The 20429-nt window shown below is 38.5% G+C and overlaps 1 protein-coding gene across 1 annotated transcript in view; it reads right to left on the bottom strand.

Moving 5' to 3' along the window:
• Pkhd1l1 (PKHD1 like 1) overlaps nucleotides 1-16003 on the bottom strand; it is a 165853-nt gene extending 149850 nt beyond the window's left edge. Inside the window, exons 1-4 of the mRNA XM_004640093.2 lie at nucleotides 15889-16003; nucleotides 14120-14209; nucleotides 6082-6226; nucleotides 4851-4959 (exon numbers count right to left, since the gene is read on the bottom strand). Coding sequence (XP_004640150.1) covers nucleotides 4851-4959; nucleotides 6082-6226; nucleotides 14120-14209; nucleotides 15889-15961 — 417 coding nt within the window. The 5' untranslated portion in view covers nucleotides 15962-16003. The remainder of the gene's footprint in view (nucleotides 1-4850; nucleotides 4960-6081; nucleotides 6227-14119; nucleotides 14210-15888) is intronic.
• Between the last annotated feature and the right edge of the window lie 4426 nt (nucleotides 16004-20429).

The raw sequence follows: 20429 nt of genomic DNA, 5'->3' as shown, positions 1-20429 counted from the left end.
TAATCACAGAAAACGTAGAAAAAGCCCAGAATGGTAAGTTTTAATAGCCAAGGTAGTGATGATGATGTTCTGGAGCAATGCAATTCTAATTCTTAAGAACTGTGGCCCCGGATGAGAACTGGGAAAGCACAGACTCCGGGGAGGCCCCTATGTGATGGAAATGCTAATGTCTGCAGTTGACAGAATAATGGCCTCCCAAAGACGCCTAAGTGCTACTTTCTACCAACGTGTAGAGCGCATGCGTACAGTTGCAGCCCCAATTAACAGAGCTAAATAGCTAACCTTAAAATTGGAAGGGTTTCTTAGACTTTTCTGATAGGCCCCGTGTATTCACGAGGACCTGTATAAGTCGAGAAAAGAAATCAGAATCAGAGAAGGGGATGTGATAGGAAAGACAGTGCAGGGGATGTGGGTGATAAGAACTCGACTGCCTGGCTGACTCTGAGACAAGGAAAAGACCAGGACCCCAGATTTTCCCCTGGCCCTGCAGAAATGCAGCACCTCCACCACACGGTGATTCTTAGGCCACTGAGTCCCATGTCAGACTTCTAATCTACAGAACTCTAACATAATAAATCTATGGTGCTCTAAATCACTAATTTGATAATTTGTTACTTCAGCAAGTAAAAATCTAGCACCTACCTTGTAGGAGTTCTCAAGTATATATGAGGTAGAAAAGCATTAGTTATGGCCCAGATTCTGGAATAAGCTGTCCAGAGTGAAATTTGTGACTGACTACTCCCTAAATCTGAACCTTTGTAAAATCTGCAATATAATTTTTATGTGTATCAGTTTTATCATACATAAAAGAGAGATACTCTTAGTACCCAGCTATTAGATTGGTTGCTAATTAAGAGCTAAGAGTCATAAAACACTTTGAACACCACCTGATATATGGTAAAAGCTATATTCCTCGCTAGCTACTACTACATGAATAGATATACACCAACTTCTTTTTAAAAGGTAAAATGAGCAATGAGCATTGCAAATGGGAATACACTGCATGTTAATAAGATGAAATCAACAGTGAATACGTGGAGAGCAGAGACGATGGAACGAAGAACCCTGAGTCACCAACGTGCATTCAGAAAATAACCTACACTTGGAACAAATAATAGAGGAAAAATGCATGGGCCAGAAGAGATTAGGAATTTATTTCTAGAAACACAAAAACGCTGCAGAAAACATAAAAACATGCACAACACTTCTACGTTATAATTGAATGTTCTTAGACATGTGGTCAGGAGCTTCTGCATCAACATGAAAAGAACACAAGCAAAGTAGGAAGCATGAAGCAGACTCTCAGTAACTGTCAGCTGGCCCTCCGGCTCGTTAGGAGAGATGCCTGCATTTCTTCTTAAAAGCAATAGAACAGATTTCTTAGATTGAAAAAAAAAGATGAAACTTGGAAATAAGAGGCTCAGTAGCACCTTAGAGTTACTGTTTCACATTTTAGAATGGTAAGGAGAAGACAAATGTTTAATGAAGACTCAGTGTAATGCAGTAGAGAACAAGACATCATAAGGACTTTGGGCAAAGTGTCACTCATACAGCAAAGCTGACAAGAGTAACGGGAATCATCAACATGTGTGTGAATCAGTTGTTTTAAGTCACTATATGCTCACCTTTATAAGCTCTGTAACAAAATATTTGAAGAGTATATGTTAAGTATTAGTTCTTATTATATTTCAAGGAGCTAAAGTATAAACAGATTTTCAGTTTGTTGTATAATCTGTACAAATCACAAAAGAAATGAACATGGGGCAAATTTCTTTTTCTAAAAAAAAAGATGATTCTGAGAATTAAGTATAGCAGCAATGAAGACTAATGATACAAAGTACAGTGTTAAAGACAAAACTAGAAAATAGCATGAAAAATGGAGATTATGAATATATAACTTTGTCCAGGGCTTTAAACTACACACATTAAATAATGTGTGCAATGTTTGGGTGGAACAGGGATTGAACCCAGGGCCTCTATCCTGAGCTACATCCTCAGGTCTTGTTTTAAATTTCTATTTTGAGACAGGGAATCACTATACCTAGGCTAGGCTCAAACTTGCCATCCTCCTGCCTCAGCCTCCCAGAGTGCTAGGATTATAGCTGTGCAGGACAACTAATCAAAATCTTTATTAGTCCTTGATAAGGACAAAACGTGAGAGTGTACAGTTGGCAACTTATATATCACTTTAACATTGCTGTGACATAGATATTTGTGCTTTATAAATGATCAATAGAAAATGGGAAACTTTCCAAAAGCTAATCTTTCAATAGTTTAAGATACCTGAGGCCAAGAGAAAATAGAGACATGATTCCAAAAGGCTGAAATAAATAAATCCTGAAATTTATTTCCAAACTAGCATCTATACCCAACTAAACTCTCAACTAAATTTGATCATGACATGGAAGTTAGAATATGGAAAGGGTTCTAGTTTAACTTAGTAATATTTTATTTTCTAAGAACACTTCAGCAATATAAAGGAATAATCCAGAAACAGGAAGACACAGGATTCAGGAAGTAAGTGGCAACAGGAGAGAAGACGAAAGCACCTGGAAAACTCCCGAGAGGCTGTCCAGGGTGACACTCTGCCATGCAGCGTACAGGGAGCAACTGTCCAGAGCAAAACAGCCCCACAGCTGACCTGGCCACTAAGTCTCCTCTTTAATAAGAACGTTATTTGGGAATATCAAAATACATAGCTCTAGAGAATGAAAATGAGATAGGGTGAGTGGTCAAAGAGTTATTATTGTTAATAAGACTTGTAGACCTGGTTCAGTTGTTGTTTTTTTTTTTTTTTTTTTTGCAGAACCGGGAATTGAATTCAGCCCCTTGTGCTTGCCAAAGAAGCACTTATTCTACTGAGCCATCTCCCGGCTCCTGGTTCAGTTTTAAATTATGTTCAAGTATGACTTTGTTAAATAGTTGTTAACATTGTGGATTATGTTTTCGGAGCACAACCCAATAACATAGGACTTATTAAGAAAATATTATTTATAATCATATTAATAATGCTATCAATCATATACTAATAATACTGAGTAATTTATAAAATATTAAGAAAATGTAAGCAGATTTAATTGCTTCTTTACATTGCTTGATATTAAATTTTTATTCAGTTTTAGCTTAAGGAAAGAACGCAAATCATTCAGAAAATATGCCTGTGCTTCTGTTAAGTGCTAGATTTCATACTTATTCTTAGAAACATAAAGTTATATAAACCCCTTAGCACAGAGCAACACATTAAAAAAATAATCACTGCACAATGAACTACCTGCTAAGATAGCAAGACATGGACTAAACAGATATAAAAAAAAATGTAAACTACAATGAGCACTTACTATACACCAGGCTCTGACTGATCAGTTCATTAATTTTACATCATCTAATTCTTACAACCATGATATGCATAGTCTCCATTTTGCTTATCTCCATTTTACAGGCAACCAGTTTCATTCTGCCCATGTCACAGCTAGAAAATGAAGGAGCCTGTCTTTGAACTCCAAACCACGCATTAAGCAATTTTACAACTGAAGAACGCAGTAGAAGGTTCTCTTCTCTCTGCTTGGGGAAATGTTAAGGGGCATGAGTGATGAGAAAGTTCATTAAAAAACTGAGTAAGTCTTATGAATCCTTGGTCAGGAAGAAGGTTAGAAGCCACTGCTAGGAGCTGATGTGGCTCCTAACCTTGACACAGTGAAGAAAACTTAAGACCCCTGGGAGAGGGAGGACAACTAAGCAGGGAGAGACAACAGTATTCCTAGTTTTGAAGGGTCACACTGAGCAAAGCAGTTATGAAGGGCAGTGAAACATATCAGGAGGATATTATAACAAACGAAGACGAAGGCCATGTAGGATAGAAGCCAGGAGGATGAGCTGGAGAGCAAAGACAGTGTGGCTTCTGAACTGTTGTGGGGCTGAAAGTGAAGGCTAGCAAGAAACTAAGGGTGGCAATGAGTTTCAAGCTTGAGGTGGAGAGAAACAGTCAGAGAAAATGTAGGCTTCAGTTGTTTAAGCACTTGCTCATGCAAAGGCAGTCAGGAGCAGGATATCGCGGTTCGGTTCCCAGCTCCACCTGCCATATAGGCAACCTGAGTCACCAAAAAGAAAAAAAAAAAAAAAGAAAAGAAAAGAAAATACGAGCTTAATGAGGAATCTAAGAAGCCCAACTTGGTAGGGCTGGATTTAGGTTGTTTGGGGACCATTTATGTGTGACACATGAGAATATAAAAGTTGGCTCTGAGGCCAATGAGAAGAGGGGGCCAGAGGCACTGGGAATCTTACTGGGCAGTATATGTGGGAATCAATGACTTTTTAAGGACAGAAGTCATAACTGCTTTCTTCAAAGGTTCGTCTTAGACTGGAACATTATAGTCTTTCATAGCTGATGGCCCAAGACCTAAATACAATTCTTAAGATACCTGTGATGATGCTTAGAAGGCAATGGATTTTCACAGATACCTCCACTGAGGGCAATGGAACTCTGAGTGGCTCCTATGTTACATGCAGGCCTTTACATTAGAAAGTATATAGAAAGGAAGAGTAGCTCTTACTAAAAATGAAGTGTTGGATCCTATAGGAAAATAGCAAAAGGAAGACTCGAACTAAGAACAGGAATTGAGGAAGAAAAAGTATAAGCAAGAAAAGTTAGAAGGTATCATTCATTAATAAAATTTAAAGGAGGGAGGAAGAAAGCAGAAACAAATGAGGCTCAATTATTAGGGAATACTGGGGAAAGTATTCCTAGCTGCATACTACTATATTTTTAATATGGAAAGAGATAAGAGTCTGTACAATTTAAAAATAATTATAAAATCTTGATTATAGGTGAATTAAGAGGAGGACCCACATACATTGAAGCTGCAAGCCCAGCTATTGATGTGACCCTTGCAGGTGTTGTTTTCTGCAACAGGGACTCCATCTACACTGACCCGAACTGCGTAGGAATCTTCTGGCATTGCTCTGGAAGGCAAATGCAGAATGCATGAGGAACGTAATAACTTTTATTTCATACATTAAAGAAAATACTGGCCCATACCATATCATTTTAAAAAATAAAGTTACATAAAATTCTAATGGGTGTACCATTAAATTTCATTTTATATTATGAAAGACAACGTCTGTCCTGAGCCAAACTATATTGCAAATCTAACAACATGTGCATAGGCAAGGGCCTCCCCTGACTCTGCAGATTCATGCTTATTTAAAAAGGACAACAAATTCAATAACAGAGAGCAATAATTGTCATTTAAAATAGTACTGTCATTTTAGTACATTCGGTTATTTCAGCTATTTTATCTATTTATTCATTTTTTATATTTTAAGAAAGGGTCTACAGGGTGTTCAGGATCTCACTACTAGATCAGACTCGTAGTGATCCACCTATATACAGCCTCCCAAGATCTGGGATTATAGGCACGCAGGCCCAGGGATCCAACCCCTGGCCCCTGCGCCTGCTTGCAGGTGCTTTAATCCTCTGAGCTATTTGGCCAACCCCTATTGCAGCTATTTTAAAACTCAAGTTAATCAAGTTTCCCCACTTAGGAAGCTTTTGCTGCTTACATTAGCCAGCAAGCCTACAGCATTTGAAAGGCTTTGGGATATGAGCTGCCTGTCTCTAAGGTTCATGTTGAGAGTCACAATTGGAAACAATTTAAAATATGTTTCCTAAGTTGTAAGAACATGCATCAATTTGGGCTGATAACAAAGAACTTTCAATGTCACTAAGCAAAATGATCATCTTTAATCTTTATAATAGTATGAAGATCGTGAACAAAACTAATCAAACTGGACAGAAAACACATCGTTTTAGTATTTTGAGAGAGATCATTATAATTTAATAGTGGTCTAATAGCATGAGAAAAATATGGAATGTACTTCTATCATGTCAACTATGTGAAAAAGCACTACAATTGAATATAATAAAAGTCTGAAATAGTCCAAAAATCATGCAGTTAAAAATAACTAGTACGGAGAAAAATATTCTTCTAACAGGAAGAATAATAAAATGATTAAAATACCAACAAGTGTAACTGATTTCTGACATGATGAACATGATATCATTAATCATTCTTTAAAACAGACCTAGTATAGCATGTAATTTGAGTTGAATGACTTGAATCTTTTTCTACATCACAAGTAATTGACCGGAGAGAAGAAACTAATTGCACGCTGTTTCCCAACTCAGCGTTATCAACTCCATAGTTAAACTGGTTTGCTTGTGAAAAACCTGGAAGAGTAAGAAAAGTTCATTAGTATTCATAGAATTCTGTTTTCAAAGATTTAACAATTATAATTCATTATTAAATCACTTAACACATAAATAATAGTGAACAGTTAACAGTTAGCACACTTCATATTTACCTCTGTGGTTATAATCTGCTCTGGAAGCATAAGAATTGACTTTTTTAATACATCCATTCATGAAAATATTATATTAGGACATATACTAATATATCATGTGGCATACATGATAAGGAAAACTGTTATTTTTTCAAAAAGCTGAAAGACTAGAAAGAAAGAAGGAGAGGGACTCTTTTCATAAGGGATGGGGTTTACATCTTTAAAGCAGAGTCTTCAAGCAGATAATTTATTTAGGCAATAATCCCTTAGGGACAAAGGTAGCTAAACCTTGAAAGCAAAGGTGAGGCTTGATGCTGTGGTAGCGCAAGCCTCTAATCTCAGCATTCTGAGGGGCTAAGACAGAAGGATTGCAAACTGGAACCCAGCCTAGGTGGCTCAGAGATTTCGTGAGAGCCTGTTTCAAAATAAAAAAGCATCGGTTGAATTTGTAGTACTGCAAGAGGCAGACAAGGGAAAGAGAGGGAGAATGCAAGAAAGCAAGAGAGAGAGAAGAGAGGGAGAGGCAGAGGGAGAAGGAGAGAAAGGAATGAAGGAAAAAGATGGAGGTATAGAGACTGAGAAAGGGAGAAATGGAGAGAGAGAAAGAGAGAGAGGGAGGGGGAGAGAGAGAGAGAGAGAGAGAGACAGACAGACAGACAGACAGACAGACAGAGACAGAGACAGAGATAGAGACAGAGAGAGAGAGAGAACAGGGCACCACTGAGAATACCTGGGGCTCAATTTTGCTAGGGATTACTAAGGAAAGTACAGAAAGCCTCTCCAGGTCAAAGAATCAATGGCAATGCAGGGAATAACTTTTCTTGCAAGTTTGAGTTCCTATGTCTTAAGTCACTTATCAGAGAAGACCTTCCATTGCTAATAGACATTGTGAGAATTTCAAGCAATAAGCATAGATTGGATCAAAGAGCCCAGGGAGCTATTTTCCACCACTTTGGCTAGAATTATGGATCAGAAGGAGTGAGTCTGAGCATAAAAGACACCTGAGAGCCCACCACCTAGACCACACATCTGCTTATGCCCTTCATTGTAAGCAAAATCCATCACTAGGCCTTCAAGGTGGTGGTCAATGGAGAGCTCTGCTAAAGATGAAGTGCAAGATGAGCTCTAGGCCACACTGCTGTAACTAGCCCCGAGGCTCTAATTCGTACTTGCTATGCCCCTTTTCTGTCATCTATCATACTTGTAGATTTTCCTTATCCTTAGTAGCACTCCTGCTAATGCGATGTCACTGGCCTTTTTCTCTGAGGATCTGAACCCCTGATTGCCTTGCCCTTGTTAGCTTGTGGTGGCTGCAATGACCTGCTGGTAGCTATCACTGAACATGGAAGTCATGTGATACCCCTACAAATACCTGGAATCCCAGACATTTGCCTGCTATCTGCCAAAAGCATCACTCTTTCACCATAGGCAGAACTGATTCTCTCTCACAGAATACTGACCGAGCTTGCTGAGTTCAAATTAATAAGGAATAGTGATACTTCAGCTCAGTTTACAGTCCATAGTATGGTCTCTGGGAAAAGCAATTTTTTTTTTTAACCTGGAAACTCAGACCACAAATCCAGCATAACCTAAAAATGAAGATGGCATAAACTGTGCCAGGGTAAGTGGGAAGAATGGTGAAAAGGCACAAGTCTTTGTTTCCAGTTCCAGGCATTCTTTGCAAAAGGAAACAGCAGAATATGTCTGTCCCTGGGTCAGGGCATGAGCCATGCAATGGAGGACAGCAGGTTGTTCCTAGCTGGCATCTGAGCAGGGTCCTGAGTGGGCTTCTGCCATCATCCTGGCTGGCCAGATGTTTCAGAGTGACAAAGGTTTCTTGGTCATGTGCCCATTTTAGCACAACTTTCTTGTGATGAAATTGTTTTCTCATTTGGAGACAATACCTTGTGGAGTCCTCGGCAACAAGCTGTAAGTTCTGAGGGCATGGTGTTTGCAAAGGCACTTTGGAAAGAAAAGGCGAAGGCCGTACTTAGAAGGGAACTCAGCCTGAGTAACAAGGAATATCTGGTCTTTTGGGAGAAAAGGAGAGTAATATAGTCAGCATGTCACAAACAGGCTTGGGAGGGTGCCCCTGCCGGGCTGTGCTACCCCTGTCCCGTCAGGTGGTCAGCATGGCGAAGTAGGCAGCATAGCTTTGGTGAAAGCGAGTACACACTGTTGGCTCATTCGCAGCCTGCTCTTCACGGCCAGTCTTTCGGGCTGCTGGCGTAGTACTGATCTGGCCAAGGAGCGTGGCTCTGGGCATGTCACCCACCAATCTGCTTCTTCCACTCCTCTGCTGGTGATGCTTTCCTGTGGGAAGTAATCTGAGATCCACAGATCTGCGAGCTTTGTTCTCATGACTGAGTCCCGTTACCTACCTTTTCCTAAGGTTTTCTTGTTCCCTGTCTTCCCGTTCCATTCCTTTCAGTTATCTGCCACTGCCCAGGAGCCCACGTACATCCAGCTTTTCCTTGAAGCACTCTTTCCTCCTTACAAAGTCACTGCCTGATTACACTGCACACAGCTCTGTCTATGGACAAGGCTGACGTGGAATGGAAAGTGAGTTCAGAGCCCACAGCCACTTTGTAGCATTGATGACTGAAATCAGAGTGGTGACATGAAGGCACGAAGTGAGACGCGAGAGGTCCACAGCCTGGACGGCCCCAAAAAGGAGCACATCGTGAGAGTAGCTGAAGCAAGAGAAGTTTAAATAAAGGAAACAAGAGCCAAGAGTCAAGGCCGTGTGCAGATCCCAGAAATAGGAGAGGTGGTGAGAGAAGTATGAGTAGAGAGAAGTGGCAAGTATGCAGATTGGAAAGGGGAAAGCTTAGATTAGTTTTTTAAGTGCGGAACCACCAGAGGCGTTGAAACAGGGCAGTAGCAGGATCTGACCTGAACTCCCCAGGATTCACCAGCTGCCCTCTGAGACTAGGCAGGAGCAGGAATGAAGGCAGCGAGCAAAGGAGCAGGTGAGATGGGCTTAGTCTTTGCCCAGGCCTCAACAGAATGTGGGAAGATAATAGTAAAGGGAACCGGTGTTAGCAACATGTTCCAGGAAAATCACTACACAGAGAAGCAGAGAAGTAGGTGGTAGCTGGCCAGAGAGGAAGGTGAATCACAAGAAAGGTTAGCGAGGTTGTTTTGATTTGGGGGGCTGGGGAGGCGTAACAGCATGTGGGCGTGCTGACAGGTATGGGCCAACGGAAGGTGACAAGTAGATAATGCAAAACAAAAGAAAATAATTTTAATCTTACCATAAATATGTGAAAATTCAAAAGTATATTTGGAAAGAATTCAACATAGACTAAATATTTCATGGCATGTTAAAGCATTTTATGTTGTTTAAAAATATTCAATTTTAGATTGAACTCAAGAAATAAAACAGGGTGGGGGAGATAGCTCAGTAGAGTAAGCACTTGCCTGGCAAGTGCAAGGTCCTGAGTTCAATCCCCAGAACCGCAAAAAAAAAAAAAAAGAAAAAGAAAAAGAAATAAGACATGAATAAAACTGACTGGATAACAGTATCTTTATAAAATTATGATTAAATAGTCTAATAAAATATTTAAAAGATACTATTTTGTTATGTAAAATAAAATTTACACACCTGTTAAATTACTAAACAATCTTTTAGATTATAAGAAATACTTTAAAACCTAAATTTCCTAAATCCTGAGCTTTAAACATATGTACATTTAAAAATATTTTTCAATGAATATCACAGCAGCTTAACATTAAAATAATACTAAATCCAAACTGATGACTAAAACTAATTTTGAAACTATGAAGATTTTCTTTGACAATAATACATTTGCATCAATGTTACTAGTGTAAATTTGTAATCTGACTTTTAGAATGTAGTTACCTACTGATCATATCATCCCACAGTATAACCAACTCAAATTCAGTAAATAAAAATATGGTAAACCCAGACATGTAGATTTACCTTTTTAATTTCTATATATAATACTATTTATAATACTACAATATAAATGTGTTATTTATAACGCAAGGGGAAAAAAAAGCTAAACATTTGAAGGTACTCATGTTTGCCTTACAATGTTAGCAGTTTCCAAGAACATTTCAACAGTCTTTGCTACACATGTTCCTAAATTAAATGGTTTTAGTGGATAAAGGGGGAAGAATAAGGTTGCATTACAATTGTGGTACAGTTGCTTGCTAAGCTACTGAACATTTCCAGTGTTCTTCAAAGGCCATTAGATAAGTGAATACAACACTGCTACATTTAGTGTAGGACCAAAGGTAAGATTTCACTATACCAGACATTCATCAAATACAAAAGTCCTTCTACTCCAACTGTAGTGAAGCTGCCTGCCCACACCCTTTTTAGACCATTTCATCTTGGGTTGGAAGCTGAGCACCACCCTTCGCTCCCAAAATCACTTTCAGCAAGTTGCTCATAAACTCCTCCAGCTTATCAGAAAATGATCTCCTCAGAAAAATGACCACCATCTACCTTCTGGGATTCTTGGGACTATTAAACAATTATTTCTGTGAAGTGCTTAGCATTGTATCTGGCTCAGGAAGATATCAGGGAAATTCTCATGCTCTTGTTTGTCACAAAAATTTTGAGGTTCACATTCATCTTAAATATTCCCTTTTAAAAATAAGACAGAACCAATAAATAAGGCTTTCTGAAGTCAGCCACAATTGTAGAGGTCAATGCTACTATCTGTTAAGTCAGTGTAACTTACTCCAGGCTGAGGAAGGAGGCAGGAGAAAGCCCGTTAGAGCTTTCTCCAGGCAACTTAGTGAGGCACTGTCTAAATGAATTAGAGAACTAAGTAGAAATTCAGCAGAGGGTAGGAATTAATGATCTTTACTTTATTTATCAAAGCTTAAACCTTAAACAACAGACTTGGCATAGACTAGTACAAACACAAAGGTAAGTATAAATCATACATATGAAAGATATTTGCAGTGAATTTGCAGTTGTAAACTATAACAGTTATCACTAAAGTGAACTATGAAAAACTACACAAAACAGTAAAACAAGCCAATTACAAACTCAGTCTTCTTCTGCCAACTTTTGCTTATCTTCGAACTTCACATTGAGTTTGGAACACAGAGAAGGGGTGCTGGCAACTCACGACGGGATGGAAAGTTTTGCTCACGGTGTGTTTCAGGGTGTGATACATAAATGTATTTGTTTTTCTCTTCTGCCCACGGCACCTCAGTGATGGGGTAATGGGGCCAATGTGGGCCAGTTCTTCAGCACTCCTAGGGTAGCTATAGGATTCTGACAAATACTATACCCAAAATTGATAGTGTCCGCTTAGAAGAAGTTATAACATCAAACATATTTACATGAGAATATCCTGAGTAACATCCACTAGAAATATGAGCCAAATCAACTAGTTGGGCAATACCATAATTACACATTTTTCTTTAAAAACAAAATTATAAAGTATTTCCAATTTTTAGCTAATTTTAAGAAGTAAAGTGAATCACCTTTTTAGGGTGGGGGTTAACCAAAGATCAAACTCAGGACCTTGTGCTTGTCAGGCGGCTGCTTATGCCATTGAGCAGTCTCCCCAGCCCAGCTATCACTTTTAAGAGAATGTTAGTTTAAAAATATAATTGCAAACAAATAATCGATTACGAAGAACACCATCCTGAAGCTGAGGCAGGAGGGTCACAAGTTCAAGCTCTCCCTGGGCAACCTAGCTATTTAAGGAGGTAAGCTGTCTAAGTGAATAAATTGAATAGCTCTGGAAGCCATTCAAAGCACATAGATTACATGGAAGGGTTGGGTGTAACCTGGAAACGGCAAGGCTGAGCTTCACATGGAAATTCCTGACATTTTGATCTGTTTTTTCTTCTGAAGAAAAACTTGAGACAGGAACGCCAGGCACACAAGCCTGGGTCTCCTGATAGGAGCCTTCCAAAAGTGACGCCTGAGCTGCCCTGGTGGGAAATGTCAGGGTTCTTGCAGCCCCAGCTCTCAGGTACAAAAAACCTGGGATGGGAGCGTGGGAATGAACTTAAAACTACAACATTTAAAACAACAGGAAAGAAAGAGACACCGTGTTCCCTGGAGGATAACTCCCAAAAGCGGAAACGAAGCCGTAACATAAATGCCACGAATACTAAAAATAGGATGACTAATTTCTACATGATGTGGAATATAACAGGTACAATATAGCAGGCACCATATGCATATATATCATTATTTTTAAATTCACATAGTCCCCAGAGGTGGAAATTGCTGTGGAGGCCAAGGCTAAATGACTTCGTTGAATCATACAGCATGGACTTAAAATCCAGTCAGATTGTACCAAAATCTACTTACTTTACATAGATGTTATGAAAATCTGTATTATTTGACTCTTCATTTCAACAAAATTGTGTGAGGCGGATACTGTCATAGGGAAATAACTAGAAAAAAAGACCTAAAAGTGCAATATTATGCCTCTTATCTTGCTGATTTCTTCAAGAGACAGAATAAATACCAAGAAAGACAGCTGGGAACCAGGACGTATGAATAGAAAAGCATGAGACCAATAGAGTTGCAAGCACTCCAGGACTTCTCCAAATAACCCTCCTCATCAAATTAGTCATTTCAGGAGGAGATACAGTATTTTTACCATTCCTCTACTAAAATTTTTATTTTGATATCATAATTGTAAGATCATAAGCAGAATGTTTTTGTTTTTGGTTTCGTTTGTTTTTTGTACTGTGAAGAAATGAGGCTAGGGTCTCAGGCATCGTCGGAAAAGCTCTACCACTGAGCTATCTAATTCTAAGCACAGTACTTTTGGACAAAATAATCCAATCTGGTAGAAAATGTTTGCCTTTAAGGCCAACATCATGTTTTGAAATAGCCAACCATCATCTCAATACATAAAAATGTTAGCAGAAGATTTCCTAGTTGGTGAAATTTCTGAGAACTTGATTCCCAAGTCAGTATTTTCTATGACATTTTACCTTTCACAACAAGTTTAACAAATCCTGGAAATATTAGGACATTCCACCTCATGTGTCAGAATAATTCCATCTCTTGTTTGGCCAACACTCCAATTCAATAAAAGCTTCTCACTTTCTACTTTAAAGAACAAATAATAGATTTTGTTAAAATTTCTTTTTTTATTTTTTATTGTTTAGATTTTGTTAAAATTTCTAAAAACATTTCTTTCACATTTTTTAAAAATTTATAAACATCTCAATGGTACTATCATTTATATTACAAAGAATTCATGCTTTACAGAACCAAATTATTTCTATTGAATCCTAAGAAGAACCAGGATATCGCTTTCTGGTTTTCCCTCTGAAGACCAGACAAGAAGAAAGAGAATCATACCTAACTCATCGACCAAGCATGAGATAGGAGTTCGGCACCAGGAGAAACAAGAGCCAAAGTTCTGCTTTCTGACACGTTTCTTCTTTCATTTACCATTGCATTTCTACATTACACTTTTCTAATTAACATTCTGCCTTGAGCCCTCACAGTGCCTTATTTATTCTAAAAATAAGTCAAATTATTATTAGCTCCATGAAGAATGAAGAATGAGGCACATAACTGCACACTTGTGTTAAAGATGTTCCCATCAATTCAGTCGTTAAATTCAGATCTTAGAGTTAAACAGGTAAGTAAAATAAGAATTCAGATGAGAGGAGGACTTCACCAGTTGTGAAAGGTATAAGAGCTTTACTGCCTTGGCCAAGTGCTGATATTATGCCAGTGTTTTGTTTAAATCCCTCTACCTTGACACCACACACACACACACACACACACACACACACACTCAGGCAACCCTACCTTCTCCTTTGATAGTCAGCCTCGTTGCTCCATTCACACTGCCATATTTAGGTATGACTTCTGTCACTTTGGGTATTATTTTAGAGCCATCTGAAAGACATGAAAGTATAGTGGGACAGAATCACAGACTTAGTCGTTTCAAGCACCACATCCTCTACCCTACATCAAACACAGAATTGAAAGTACAGTATATCCAGCTCTTAATGTGGGCTCTACTAGCCATAGACTTCACATGGATTTAAGTCATTAATTTAGTTAATACTCCTTGGCTTCATGGAAAGAGCACAATGAATAATCCTTTTTGCCAGTCTCACCTATCATAAGACGCTGATTAAACCCACAATTTCATGTTATGCTCTGCTAACTTTAGGTCCATAGTTATGTTTAGGCAACCACATGGCAACAGTGACATGGAGAAATAGATCATTATAGAATAACCTAAGGAGTGTAACTGTTAGGGAGGCTGCAAGGCTATTATTCCTGGTACAGAGAAGACTGATTGATACATTTTAGGAAGAAATTGTTTTCTGTGGCTGGGAGTACAACAAAGATAAATTCTGGGCTCTTTCTAGTGTTCTGATGCTGCTGAGTTCTTAGTGTCAAGATCACTAATTCACTGGAACTTTCTGGAGACACAAAATGCCTATCAGTCTTACCTTTCCAAAGGTTTAGTTTAAACAGTGCAGAGTAATTGAAGGGCTGCGGAGAATTAGAGGGACATTTCATTCACACAATGTGGCCACACCAGTTCTCAGAGAGATACAGCTCTTGTAGCATATTGAAGAGTTAATAAAAATTAATTGACCAAACCTCCCTCAAGAAACACGAGGAAAATTCTGAACATACAAACACGGGGTTTGTGTGTAAATATGGGGGGAAGGAACTGTCTTCAGGAATCTGCTAGCAGTTCTTTAAAACAATTCAGGGATCAGACATGTTTATTTTTGGACTAAACAGACCTGATTACAGATCTGGTAATTTTCTAAAAATTGCTAAAACAATTTTTCGAAGAGGGTAGAAAAATTTAAGTGGGAGAAACATAAACGAATTGCAGGGAATGTGTGTATGAGACATGATGGAGGAAATGAGGCAGCAGCGACTCGTTCCTACCTGAAATATGTGAGGTGCGACTCGACCCAAAATAGCAGAAGCTCCCCAGCCTGCAGACCAGCCCCGCTCCTCCCGACCCAGCGCCTCTGTGCTTAGAGCTGACCCAGCCAAGGGTTCCAGGGTTTTCAAACCCCAGGCTCCAGGCAGCCAAGACCGAGAGCCCGAGGGAGGGAGCTGGATCCGATCTCATCTCCAGACGGAGCAGCGCCTCGCCTATCTCAAGTTCATCTTCCTCTTATCGCCTCCGACAACTCCAATTTCTTATCTTCTCGGTCTCCTCCCAGCCCTCTCCTGCCTGTTACTTTGAAGACACAGGGCACCAGCCCCCTGCAAGTGACTGACACCCGCCCCAGAGTGCGGGTCCAACTGGGTGAAGTAAAGAACCCCAGGAAAGCGAGGCAGAGGGGAGCGGGGAGCGCAGGCTGTCTTCCTCCACTTCCCCTCTTCCCCAGGCAAATTTCAGTCTCTCCGGTGGTGTCACTTGGAGGGAGATCCCACAATTCAAACAGCAACTTTCGTGAATTAAAGGGAATCCTCCCCACATCTCTCTGCGCTGCTGCGCGCCTCTTAGACTGGGGTCCCCGGGATCGCCCCAGGGTCGCGCTCAGGTGGTCCCCGCAGGACCTCTCGTTTGCCTCCCTGACGCCCCGTGTGGGTACCTGTGCGAGGATCCGCCGCGGAGAGGAGCAGCGCCCAGAGGCCCCAGAGCGCCGCGAGCCACAGGTGTCCCATGGCCCAGCCGGTGCGCCCGGGTGCTCTCGGCGCCTCCGCAGGTGCAGCGGGCTGGGAGCCTCGGCCCCGCCCCCGGCTGCGCACGCGCGCGGACACACACACACACACACACACACACACACACACACACACACACACCCCCTAGCGCCACTGCCACGGGAAAACCAAGCCAGCCCCGTCGGTGATCATCTTCCGCCCCACGCAGAGCCCTGGCGCTGACATCCCTGCGGTCCTGGTGTGAGGGCTCTAATCCCTTTGGGCAGAAGGGCCACGGGTCCAGGGTGCAGGGTGAAGTTCGCCGTGTACCCCCGCTTAGATGTTTTCTGTTTTTCTCGGTTTTTTGTTTTCCCCTCTCCCTGTTGTTTTCTTTTAAATTCTGGACATGCATACTTTCATTTTCCTATCTGCCTACTTTATTTATGAACTCTGTGGATCCATCTGTCTTCCAGCTTTGTTCTAAATACTTCCTGGAGGATGGAACAGTAGAGAGTAGAGGTTGGGATTGGAGTTGACAGATTACAACAGGCCATCCAGCTAAATCTGCCCCACTAAAAAATAAATGGATTTGTGTGAAAGATAAATGCAAATGTCTCTCTAGGTATAAGTGTGTACCGGTGCAGTGTTCAGGATATATTTATACCAAAATTATTCATAGTTTTATTTAAAATTCAAATTTAATTTAGCTTTCTGCTTTTGTATTTACTAAGTCTGACAATCCTAGCTGAGGAAGAAGAGAGAGAAAAAAATAGAAGACAGACTTGAAAAATTGCTGAAGAAAAGAATAGTTCCTTGTTTCTTTGTTCTGTCTAGTTGGGGTTAAAAGCTGTGTACAGTCTGGACGATTATATTCATCTCATGATTTTTGGCAAAGTGACTTCCCAGTTCACCACTCTACTGGAAACAGCTGGCCTCCAAAGGTCAATGACGTTTCCTACCTTGGAACTCTCTGTAGCATATGACATAGTTTACCTTTTTCTTTTTCTTTTTCTTTTTCTTTTTCTTTTTCTTTTTCTTTTTCTTTTTCTTTTCCTTTGTCCTTTTCCAGTACTAGGGATGGATTGAATCCAGGGCTTCTCACAGAGCTGCACCTCCAGACAGATTTTATTTTTGTTTTGAGGCAGGGCCTCCTGAAATTGCTAGCATTGTTCTTCAAATTCTGTTTCTCTAAATGGTCTTAGGTCTCTTCCCACCTCTCGAATCTCTTCTATTTTATATTTTTCTCAGCCATTTTCTTCCTTAAAGTTGTTATTCCATCAGGGTCTCTTTATTGTTTTTCTAGCTAAAAGTAGGACACTTAGAAAATCAAGTTGTTGAATACCAATTTGTCAATGATTACTTACTAGATTTAAAGATTGTAATGTTAAGTAACAATACTTAGCAACTTTATGAGGAACAACACATTAACATTATCAAAAGTGCTCAGTTTAAGTTAATTTAATGTGATATATGTGTGTTTCACTATTAATACTAGAACAAAATTTTATGAAGGAATTTTATATGGAATTATTTGAGCTCATTTTGATTTCCTTCTGATGTTCTCAAATTAAAATTCACTGAAATTAAATTTTGGATGACGTGCAAAAATGTAATTTAAATGCCATTATAAAATTTTGAATTTTTCAGATGCTTTGAAGTTACACATTAAAATGAAAATGAGGAATAAGTTACATTATATAAAAGATATTAAAGTGACTTAAATATTAAAAGGTTTAAACTATTTTTTTGAAAATACATAAAAAAGGAAAAAACCTGTGTCATGTTATATACTGACTTTGTGATTTCTAATGAAGATCCATTGAATTAAGGAGGCTTTCTTTGTATATACAGATACAAAATGGTCCTTCATTTGTATCTCCTTTTTTTGTTTAGATTTATCGGAGATGGGTATTCCATTGCCATTCAAATATTGTAGGTGCGTGAATTCAGCAAAATAATCCGATATAGTCCAGTAGTCCATAATAGTGGTGGGTTATCTGTAGGACTGGCAAAGTCAGAAGTTGTTGACTTGAGCCTTTCACAGCTCATAATATAAATATGGCTTTACTTTTTGTACCTCGTTTTTATGCTTTTCTACTGGATGGTTAAGACCAAGATAAAGCAAGACCTATGTAACAAGAAATGTAACTTTTATAGTTAGGATAGATATACAGCTACTTTCTCTTAATTCAATGATAAGAAAGATTTGTACTAATAGTGTTTGTGGACAGGATATCACATCTGCATCTTGTACTATGAATAACCACTATGAAGACAACAATATGCAATGTATTAATTATTGAAACTGTCCTACTAATCGGTTTTGAAACTGTCTCATTGCTATTTGTTTCTCAATGAAATTAATAAAAAAATAAAATAAAATAGAAAAAAATTTAAAAGGAGGCTTTCTTATATAATAATCAATATGGTTTATTAAAAAAAAAATTTTCTAAGTTTTAGATGTATCTCTAAAGTGATTAAGAACATACCTACCTTGATTTTTCTTTTGCCAAAACTTAACATAGCTAATATTCCTTCATTGATTGTTTTTAAACTTAAATCTTTATTTATTTATTTATTTGGTACAAGATCGTGCTACACAGCTTGGATTCATAGTGATCCTCCTGTCTCAGCCTACCCAGGGCTGGGATTATTGGAAAGCACCCCCACACCTGAGGCACAACATGCATTACTAGGGTTCAAACCTGGGTCCTTGTGCTTGTCAGGCAGGTGCTTAGACCACTCAGCTATCTCCCCAGCACCCTTTATTGATTTTAAGAAAGCATATCAACTAACAAATGACATGCAATGTTCAGTATGTAATATGGTTAGTCCTGTGTCCCATTTTATTTTTCTGCTTAACTGAAACATCACCTGGTCTGTCCATGTTCTGTTGCCCTCCAGATAAGCATACTTCCATTGACTTAGTCTTCTTAAAACTATATACATATTTTTTTAACAAGGATGTGTATATAATTAATATACATAATAATGTGATATTAAAAATATATGTGCATGTATTTGAAATATACAATGATCTATCACTATTAGTAACCAAAATAAAAAATCAAAGTTATGTATGCATGTAATATATCTATCTGTATCTAGATAGATAGATAGATAGATAGATAGATAGATAGATTTACCTTTATCAGGAGTGAAAATTTAAAAAGTCATATTAAAATCTGGCAAACATTTCAGTTAAATTACAACCACTCAATTTGCTTAACTTTGTAACTTGGTCATTCAGCAAATTGATCATTTGGCTAATTGGCTTCAGAAAAGTTAATTTACAGCAAATTAGCATGCTTTCTTATTTTACAATGCTTATACTACTTAAGGAGCTAAGTACCATAATTTATATATTTCAATTTTAATAAGCTCTTATAGAAGAAATAAGCATCTTTAACTGATTTTTCACTTAAAAAGTGCTTGTTTCTATGATAACTAAATCGTACCTCATATTTCTTTTGTAAAGTTTCAGAAATCTAGCTTAAAAACTCTGCCTACGAGAACAGCATTGTGGACATAAGAATGGTGCAGAGTCAAGAGCTCCATCCTCGGTTTAATGTTCTGCTGTCCTTCTTTGGAAATCCTCAATAGCTTTTGAGCCAATTTCAGTAATTTTTCATTTTAATCTAATTTCATTTAATTTTGCATTATCCATCATAAATCACATAGCTCATCCTGTGTGGTTGAAAAAAGTAACTGATTTTAACTTGATCCTTTAACTTGAATGCTATAGGAAAATGGGAGGGGATTGATGGGAACTCTTATAGAACTACAGTGGATCAGGGACCCAGTGTGTGTGTTTCATTTAACTTAGAAAACCAAAGTATAAATAAATTAAAAAGCGAAAGTAAAGATAAATAATAGGAAACAGGAAGGAGACAGAGATGGAGGAAAAGGAAAGATAGGGAAGGGAATGTAAAAAGAATTAAGTTGTGTTTTATACAGGTATCAACTCCTTTTTTAAATTAATTTTATTGAGAAACAAATAGCAATGAGACAGTTTCAAAACTGATTAGTAGGATAGTTTCAATAATTAATACATTGCATATTGTTGTCTTCATAGTGGTTATTCATACTACAAGATGCAGATGTGATATCCTGTCCACAAACACTATTAGTACAAATCTTTCTTATCATTGAATTAAGAGAAAGTAGCTGTATATCTATGCTATTTTGTATATGCAGATACAAAATGGCCCTTCATTTGTATCTCCTTTTTTGTTTAGTTTTGTCAGAGATTCCACTGCCATTTAAATATTGTAGGTGCGTGAATTCAGCAAAATAATCCAACATAGTCCAGTAGTCCATAATAGTAGCGGGTTATCTGTAGAACTGGCAATGTCAGAAGTTGTTGACTTGAGTCTTTATACCTCAGCATATTAACATGGCTTTACTTTTTATACCTTGTTTTTATACTTTTCTGCTGGATGGTTAAGACCAAGATAAAGCAAGAACTATATAAGAAGAAATGTAACTTTTC

The sequence above is a fragment of the Octodon degus genome, unplaced genomic scaffold (genome assembly GCF_000260255.1).
Source record: "Octodon degus isolate 3935 unplaced genomic scaffold, OctDeg1.0 scaffold00118, whole genome shotgun sequence".
NCBI classification, from domain to species: domain Eukaryota; kingdom Metazoa; phylum Chordata; class Mammalia; order Rodentia; family Octodontidae; genus Octodon; species Octodon degus.
The sequence above is the reverse complement of the archived record's forward strand: the minus strand, read 5'-3'. Positions and strand labels throughout refer to the sequence as shown.